At 44.3% G+C, this 8,688-nt stretch overlaps 2 protein-coding genes across 2 annotated transcripts; one reads left to right on the top strand and one right to left on the bottom strand.

The window, feature by feature from the left end:
• Window positions 1-26: 26 nt before the first annotated feature.
• slc25a15b (solute carrier family 25 member 15b) lies at window positions 27-4,398 on the bottom strand. The gene is made up of 7 exons (XM_084697428.1): window positions 4,253-4,398; window positions 3,697-3,792; window positions 2,948-3,206; window positions 2,128-2,265; window positions 1,581-1,756; window positions 1,199-1,357; window positions 27-908 (listed from the first exon to the last, which is right to left on the bottom strand). The coding sequence occupies exons 2-7, from the start codon at window positions 3,749-3,751 to the stop codon at window positions 787-789; spliced, it is 909 nt and encodes a 302-aa protein (XP_084553554.1). The 5' UTR covers window positions 3,752-3,792; window positions 4,253-4,398; the 3' UTR covers window positions 27-786.
• A 261-nt stretch (window positions 4,399-4,659) lies between these two features.
• Window positions 4,660-8,156, top strand: mrps31 (mitochondrial ribosomal protein S31). Its single transcript, XM_084697461.1, has 7 exons — window positions 4,660-4,824; window positions 5,178-6,293; window positions 6,399-6,545; window positions 6,662-6,805; window positions 7,002-7,081; window positions 7,220-7,360; window positions 7,585-8,156. The coding sequence occupies exons 1-7, from the start codon at window positions 4,715-4,717 to the stop codon at window positions 7,818-7,820; spliced, it is 1,974 nt and encodes a 657-aa protein (XP_084553587.1). The 5' UTR covers window positions 4,660-4,714; the 3' UTR covers window positions 7,821-8,156.
• Window positions 8,157-8,688: the final 532 nt, after the last annotated feature.

Raw genomic sequence — 8,688 nt, 5'->3', positions numbered from 1 at the left:
TTAGTAAATGAAACACCTTTGTCCTCCAGTTATATTTTATTGTAGGTCATACATTACAGTACAAAACTCTTGTTACAACAAAATGTATCTTCTCATTTCAGATAGCTAATTTATTTTGCATCTGATATATATTTTTGATTTGTTATAAATGTTTTCGTTATAAATGTAGCTGAACTTTAGGAGATAAAAAAAAAAAACTGAAATGGAATGTCTGTCTCTTACAACAGTTTGTGCAAAGTTCTTCAAATAAAATGGGTTCAGAGATGAAAAGGCAAAACATAATAGTTTAAAAGGCGAACATCAACCGGAACTAAAACATTGGGTTACATTTCAGGCACCTTGGAAAAGGGGACCTAAAATATCTGTTAAATACAGTACTATGGAGTAATTAAAACTATTATAAGAACTCAATGAATGAGGACAATCGGTTTCCCCTTCCATCCTCTATGAGTGTTAGAGGTGTGTTAGGGAGTGTGTGTATGTATCATTGCACTGATACAATAATATATGACACAATGAGTTTTAAATACTTAATGTTAATTCACATAAAACATACATCTATACATACTATTCACACATCTTGGTGACAATTTCCCCATGTCAACCAGATCATTTTTTAACATAAAAAAAAAAGCTAAAAACTTGATGATCGCCACAACGAAAGGAGGAGCGTGAGGAGGGTGGAAAGGAGGAGCGTGAGGAGGGTGGATCGGTAGGGAGAAGTCCACACACACAGGGTGAGGTCATGTAAACGACGCCAGGTGACCGTGTCCGCTGGGAGGACGATCAGCTGTCAAACTGCTTCATCATGATCTTGCGGCTGACCTCGTAACCAAGGAAGAGGGCTCCGTTGGCGGGGAACGTGCGGATCATGGTGGGCGTGAGGCCGGAGTAGAGCGCCCGCACACCTGCGCACCACAGACACACACACACACACACACAACACCTACTGCTGAGGGTGCATGTACAAAGTAGGCCACAGCAGAATGGAGCATTTGCATGTCCCTTTGGATACAAGCGTCTGCTAAATGAATAGACAGAGCAAATTGACATGAGAGACACCGTATTTACAACACTTACTGATAACAGTACATTGATAACAGTACATTGATAACAGTACATTGATAACAGTATATCGATAACAGTTCATTGATAAGAGTACATTGGACTATACGGGTTTAAAGAGGTCTTGTCCTACCTTCAGTTCTCGCGATGGTCATCATGGTTTTGAAGAAGCCCGCCTGTCGGCCGGTCATGGACATCACCTGGATCCTGGACTTGACACAGTCCATGGGATAGACCACGAGCCACAGGCAAGCCCCTCCAAACCCCCCGCTGAACACGACTGGGGCCACACCTTGACACACATACAAACGGACCGTACATTGAGCTAAGTCTTCCATAATTTATAAGGGTGCTATATAGGCCTTATGAAAAGCAATCAAGCAGGAAATGACTGTGGTAAATACAAAGAGGAAAAACACAGAAAAGGTGCACACATAACTAAACACATGAAAAGGCAAGTCTTCTACAAAGAGAAAAAGTCAGGCTTTAGTCCACGGATGGTGCCACCGCCTTACCGATGTCGTCCTTGTCACACTTCATGTAGTCGGCGAAGGAGGAGCGACACAGCTCGTACGCCCCGAAGAAGCAGAAGTACCCGGGCACCTCCCTGGCAATGGTGGTGGTCAGACCCAGGAAGAACCCAGACGGACCCTCCGTCCTCATCACAGACTTCACCACGGACCACACGGTGCTGCATGGGCCAGAGACAGTCAGAGCCCCATCCTACTGTCCACGGCCATGTTACTGCTACCTATTTGGGTCACTGTCCCCTGCTGCTGTCCGCTACCACTGCCTCTAGTCATATAGTTTACATTTTACATTTAGTCATTTAGCAGACGCTCTTATCCAGAGTGAGTTACAGCAGGTACAGGGACAATCCCCTGAGGCAAGTAGGGTGATTAATTCTTCTGATTAATTAATAGCCCGATTCCCTAACCGCTCAGCCATCTGACTCCCTATGGGTTCCATATAGTTGGTGCGACCTGTCGAGCCGATGCTACCTGGCCGGTATGAAACACTGAAAAGCCCCAAAGACGTACAGTCTGAACACGCAGCACTCACTTGTGTCCCCCGGAGATCTTTCCCGACGCCTCCATCTCATACATGGCTTGGAGACGACACTTGACCAGCTCTGTCGGGCACAGCACCAGAGAGGAGAAGATGGACGCTACGGACCCTGCGCTGGCTTTCTGCACGTCACTATGAGAGAGAGAAAGAGAGAATTTGGAGAAGAAAAAACTACAACTTTGTAGCGACCATCCAGTCCTGTTGTAGTAGTCGCTTCTGGGTGCGGGGGATACAGTTTATGACGCGCTGTACAGAACCAATGTCCAGACTGAAGTGCCTTCGTTTGGGGTGTTCTAGTTTATTAAATATAAAAGCGGTAAAAACGGTATAACCTCCCGTCACCCTAGCCTCACGTCAAATGGTGCCTGTGACCCTATATAACCCAGTCACCACAAACCTTTAGAAACTTTATTATTACTGCCACACCAAGAATTGTGTAAGCCCCACCATGAAACAAGCAAGAAAGTTGTATATTCTATTGTGTATGTGTTCACATTGAAATTCAGACATTGATTTGAGCCCCACGACTGTATGAATTACTTAAATAATGTTGCAAATAACCTAGATATCAGAATGTCAAAAAGCAAAAACACAAGAATTTACATTTTGGGACAGGTCAAGTTCAGTTTGGGATGATTCATTTTGCACTTCGGGACGGTTACTGTGACAACGTGGAAAAAGGTTAGTTGCGAGCCCTGGATGTGACTGATATGATACAGGTCTCCGATATGTGTTGATAATTCCACGGCTTGTCCCTTCATTATGGTCTGCTTTCGAAAAGTCAGGTTAACCTTCCCCAGTCCTGGTCTCTCACCTGAGAGCTGCTCCACTGTCCTGCCCTGCCGCCAGTCTCACCAGCTCCTGACAGAAACCGTAGCTCATGAAGAGCACTGAGTTCTCAGCTATGTTGGCCATGAGGGCTGGGGTGGTGCCCTGGTACAGCCCCCTCAGTCCCACCTGCCTATAGGTGGACATGAAGCAGTGGACAAACCCCCGGTACATGGAGGGGAACGTCTGCATCTTCACCTTGGCTGTGTCCAGGGGCTGGCCACTCAGGACACAAGCTGTTCCTCCTGAAGGCGGAAGAGGAAGGGTCAGGGGGCATGGAGGTCACAGGGTCAGGGGGCATAGAGGTCACAGGTTCAGGGGTCATGGAACTCACAGGGTTAGGGGGCACTGAGGTCACAGGTTAACATATCTAACTCACACCAACGACAAACAGCACTGGGGAACCATCTTTTTTTTTTCTCGTCCCAACGACCTGTGTCAACTGGCACCAGAAATCAGAGTTTGTTTAGTGGAGAGCTAATGAGCCGTGATGCTGTGTGGAAACACACTGACTGGAAACACAATGAGGCAGGCTAGGGGAGAAAACGACACCAGTCAGCAATGTCCTAGGGGATCAAATGAGTCAAACGTACAAAAGCTTTTATTTTTTACTTTAATTTCTAGTAGTTTCTCAGTTGTTCCCAAGCACACTACTGTTGTAGGCCAGGATGTGTTTTTGAGCCACCTTGTTTAACCCATACATGTGTTACATTATAAACATAGATTGTGGTTTACCTATGGCTCCAGCAGAGAGGTCAATGACGGCCTGAACCGCGGGATGAGGGGCCATGATATCTTGGAACTTGACAGTCTTGGTTCCTTGTCAACAACCTTCAATAGTAATGTAACTTCAAGTAAGGCAACAGCCAACAGAGATCGACGCTAGCTGGTTATTATTTATGTAAAATACGTCTATGGGAATAGTTCAGAATTTATTTGTAGCTAAATGATGCTCGCAGGGCAGACAGAGGTCACATGCGACCATGCCAACAGCTAACAACTCTATTGTAACTAATGGATTTATGTTATAGAAAGATTTAGTCAGTTCATCTACTTACGGAAAACACACGTTGGTAAAGATGAGACTAGATACATATCACATGAATTGTATCAAGTAGAAAGCAGTATAAATAAAGAGGCAATCTCAAACGGTGACAAGGACAATATGCCGCCGAGGACATGGAGTTCCCACTCCCCTGTGTGGCTACAGCAGTAATGTAGACTATTTCTTCCATTTACAGTAAATTCGCGTTCATAGTCAGAGAACGTAAGTAACCCCACGTGAACTTACGTTTGATGCTACATCGAGTGGTTCAGGAATTCGGCAACAAGCGGAGGCATGTCATCAAAGTGTGGGTTTGCATCAGACTGCCGGTAAAACTGGATATAACCCCACAGGTTCGACTAGCCTGAGAAAGCAAGTGCTCAATGATTCGAAGCAAATCAAGACTGTAGAAGATACTGCCGCCTCTGGTTTAGCGTAGTGTCCTAGAGCCCGTAGAAGTAATTGGGACATTTAGTCATAGATAAAACGGGCTTATTCGAGTGGGAATATTTAATATGTTTAATCATGTTTTCACATTATGATACAAGAACATTGTAAATTATAATAAAGCAACTTTCGACAGTTTGCATATCAGCTGGACGGAACCATTAGAATGCTTTTTGTTTCACTTCAAGCCGGAGCGTTGTCAATGTTGCACCTCGATGTAACGTGCATGGACGACATTGCAGACGTCTGTGAAGAACAATCATGTACAGAAGATTGCTTCTTTCGATTTATCAGACCCACAACCGTGCAATATACAGGCGAGAGGCGTGTGTATTGACAACAAAATGTGACACAGTGACACTCCCTTTTAGGTAAGATTGCATTGTTGTCTATAAAAGACTAAACGAAGGAATACCAGATGGATAGGGCTAGCTAATCTGCTTGTAGACCAAGGGCAGGAGGTCTAACGGCAGGTAGCGTTAGTGAAGTTAGGAAGCTAACTTGTTAATAGCTAACTTTCTCAGTGACAGATGTGAACACATTAACAGCACTGTTGTTAAAATAACAACGTAGTTATTTGTTGATGACATGTGCCCTCTCACTACAAGTCTGTTGGCTTCCAGAGAGCAACCTACTGTTTTCAATGTCAGCCAGCAAATCGAGCATTTTGACAGTTGCATCGTGTTAACGTGTTTGATACAGTCTTTGTATGTAACCTTTGCAGGGCTGTGAATGGAGTGGGGTTTAGGACACTTGGAACAACGTCAACCACATACTGCGAAAAAAAAGAAGGGTCGCTTCATCCTAAAAAAGATATCGAGAACAATGCTAAGAAAGATGGTGAGTCGGAGGCAGCGAATGTGGGGGAAAAGAAGGAGGCTGAACCCCCCGAAGAGGGCAGGATGACGGTAGAGTCTGTGGGGCAAATGGGTGAAATCAAAATGGAGGCCGAACATGTAAATCAGTTGAGCAACGGAACAAACAATGTAAGCTTAGAAGGGGCAATTAAACACGAAGAAAATAAGAACATAAACACTGAAAAGCTGATGGAAGAAGTTCAGATGGAGGCAGAGACTGTCACCCAGTTGAGGGATGGAATCAAAAGTGAAAGCTTACAAGAGGCAACTAAACAAGAAGAAATGAAACATACAGACTTCGAAGAGCATAGTGCAAAGTTTAAAATGGAGACAGAAAATGTCACAGAGGTGAGGGATGAAATTAAAAGCGTTAACTTCCAAGAGGTAACTGAGAAGATAGAATTGGTAGAGGTTAAGATGGATGCAGAAAATGTAATTCAGTTGGCAGATGAAATTAAAAGCGTTAACTTCCAAGAAGTAACTGAAAAGATAGAATTGGTAGAGGATAAGATGGATGCAGAAAATGTAATTCAGTTGGCAGATGAAATTAAAAGCGTTAACTTCCAAGAAGTAACTGAGAAGATAGAATTGGTAGAGGTTAAGATGGATGCAGAAAATGTAATTCAGTTGGCAGATGAAATGAAAAGCGGGAACTCACAAGAGGCAACTGAACACAAAGAAGGTATGGAAGCAGCTGAAGAGCCAGCACCAGTAGTAAACATGGAGGTTAGCAAGACAGAAGAGCATAGACTTCAGAAAGTGAAGGAGGGATTAAAACACCAAATCGAGGAACCAGAGAAGAACGTGAAGGAAAGCCTGCTGGATCTCCTGGGAGCTATGAAGGTTGAGATAACCACCAAGAAGAGCATCAAAGCCTTGAAAGTGCAGAGCAGGTTGAATTCTGTGGCCAGGCCCAAACCAGCAGAAATGGAGAGCACAATCAGCATGTTTCAGGAAGCCAGCACTCCCGCTCCACCCCAAAGGTGAGTCTACGTTCACAGTGGGGAATGGGTAGAGCTCAGTGGTAGAGCATTCGACTGCAGATCTAGAAGTTCAAACTCGTCTATTTTGTGTGCGTTTGTGTGTAGTGAAAGTATGGAGATGATGGCTGCTGTGTCAGCCGCGGCGTCCACTCTGCCGAACCCCCCTCAGGCAGAGTCAGAGCTGCTGAAGCAGCTGAAGCAACACGAGGCCCTCGCAGACGCCCAGAAGACCGGCGATGTCACCAACATTGGGTACATTACATTCATGGAGAGGAAAAAAAATCTTAAAACGTCTGGGGAAAAAAAAAAATGTGAACCTGAAAGTGCAAAACGTCACAACTTCGCTTCATAATGTTTTTTCATCTCAGGAATATTATTGCTGACATGAAAGTGGGGAAGCGACCGAGCCCCAGACAGAATGCCTGGTCGACCAATCAGATCCGCTTCGACGAAGATGAGAAGTCCACCCTTGACAGGGGCATCATGGCTGAGATGGAAGGAGTGAGGGGAAGGTAAAGATGGGACAGGTTCAAGGGTCAAGGGGTCGAGTCAACCCAACCTGCTACCTTTGTTGTTGTTGTTGTTATTATTATAATGATCTTAATAGATATAAGTCCATATCAAATCCATTGTGTGTTTGGGTGCCCCAAGCAGAAGGTCTGTAGCTCGATCCCCACCTGAATCACCCTGTTACAATCTCATTGTCAGGAGGAGCCTGTTTTCCAGGAAGAGGATGAACATCTTTAACCCCACTACCGAGAAGCATGTCGAGGCAGACACACACACTGGTGAGGGATAAGAAGCTTGCTTCCTTGGGGAGAGCTGATGTCTTCTGTCTTTTTAAAAGTGCTTGGTAATTGACTTAATCAAATTCAGTTAATCACATAAAATGTCTGCAACATGATTGTGTGTTCTGCTATTTAAAGCTTCACCAACCCTATGGGACATCGAGTTAGCAAACGAAGTAGCCCTGTCAGCCAATCTGAAGTCCCGTAATGGACTTGAGGAGATGATTAAGTGGACCAGAGAGGGCAGACTGTGGCAGTATCCAATCAACAACGAGGCTGGTCAGTTCCTACAGTTTATTTGAAATGCATAACTATGCATGAAGAAGAAGAATCATAGTAATGTATTCATTTAGCAGACGTACACTGGAGGGATTTGAACCTTGAACTACTGAGCTATACCAAACCCTGTGATCGTGTCACCTCATCTCAGTGACGTCTAAAGCTTCTTTCTCCCCTGTTTGTCTCTCTCTCTCTGACTGTCTTTCTGTGTGTCTGTCTCGCAGGGCTGGAGGAGGAGGCTGGCGTTCCCTTCCATGAGCACGTGTTCCTGGAGAAGCATCTGGAGGAGGGCTTCCCCCGCCAGGGCCCCGTGCGCCACTTTATGGAGCTGGTGGTGGTGGGCCTGTCCCACAACCCTCACCTGACCGTGAGCCAGAAGGAGCAGCACATAACCTGGTTCAGGGACTACTTCCAGCAGAAGGAAGAGGTACTGAAAGAAGCAGAGGTTTACCTCAACTGACCTGGACAGAGGTCATCCCAGGGTCGAGTGAATGATCAGCAGGAGAGGACGTGCCTACTGTTGAGGCGGCCCTGCTGTGGAGCGGCGATGGGTCAAACCGTTCACATGAAAGGCTGTTGAGAGGCTTAACAGAAAGCCTGGACTCCAGAATCATTAACATCATATTATATTAACTGGTTTATAAATGTTAATATATTATTCAAACATGTTGTCTGTTTCTTTGTGTCTGAAACTTGTCTGAGAATGTGTTTCCATAGCGTCTTTCTTTTTATTACATATTTGTTATCGAAGTAGCCATGATACTGTTTGAAAAATAAACACTGTACATTCAAAACATCCTGTTTGAAGCACTTGTTTAAGTCAGGTGCAAGGTTTTTATTTTTCCAAATATTGCTTATTATTTTACTCAGCATTCAGACAACGAATATTTTGCCTGTATTGCATTTTTACACAAAAGGTGTACGTTTCATGTTTTGCTCTCGACTCATGCGGTTATAAAAACAGGATAGAGAATGTTTTTTTTAATGGCTGACTCAGAAGTATTTTGCCTTAAGTGAGATGAAGTGTATTCAAAACATTTATTGTATCAATGGTGGTGTGAACGTTCATTTAAACAATTAGAGAGGCCTTTTGTTTTCTCAAGATCACGATGGAAGGTGTTTTTCCCCACAGGTCCGTCGTAAGATAAGTGTTACTTGCACAGGACATAGAAGGTTCTTTAGCCAAATCACTACCAGAGTAAATTGACTCAAGTGTGACATTATTTTCACCCCAAACACATTGGACAGGAAAGGGAGGTTAAAGTATGAAAAAACCATTGTGCCAATTCCGTCCGATTACATTCTTGTTAAAGAAACACACTTAGCAG

This window comes from Hypomesus nipponensis, chromosome 5 (genome assembly GCF_054491055.1).
Source record: "Hypomesus nipponensis isolate SF chromosome 5, ASM5449105v1, whole genome shotgun sequence".
NCBI classification, from domain to species: domain Eukaryota; kingdom Metazoa; phylum Chordata; class Actinopteri; order Osmeriformes; family Osmeridae; genus Hypomesus; species Hypomesus nipponensis.
This window is presented reverse-complemented; position numbering and strand designations above follow the sequence as displayed.

Coding starts and splice junctions, on each gene's coding strand:
- slc25a15b (XM_084697428.1), bottom strand. CDS start 3,751: ATGGCCCCTCATCCCGCGGTTCAGGCCGTCATTGACCTCTCTGCTGGA. Junction 2,266..2,947: donor GACAGTGGAGCAGCTCTCAG/GTGAGAGACCAG, acceptor TCTCTCTCATAG/TGACGTGCAGAAAGCCAGCG. Junction 1,358..1,580: donor GTGTGACAAGGACGACATCG/GTAAGGCGGTGG, acceptor ATGTGTGTCAAG/GTGTGGCCCCAGTCGTGTTC.
- mrps31 (XM_084697461.1), top strand. CDS start 4,715: ATGTACAGAAGATTGCTTCTTTCGATTTATCAGACCCACAACCGTGCA. Junction 4,825..5,177: donor ACAGTGACACTCCCTTTTAG/GTAAGATTGCAT, acceptor TAACCTTTGCAG/GGCTGTGAATGGAGTGGGGT. Junction 6,294..6,398: donor ACTCCCGCTCCACCCCAAAG/GTGAGTCTACGT, acceptor GTTTGTGTGTAG/TGAAAGTATGGAGATGATGG.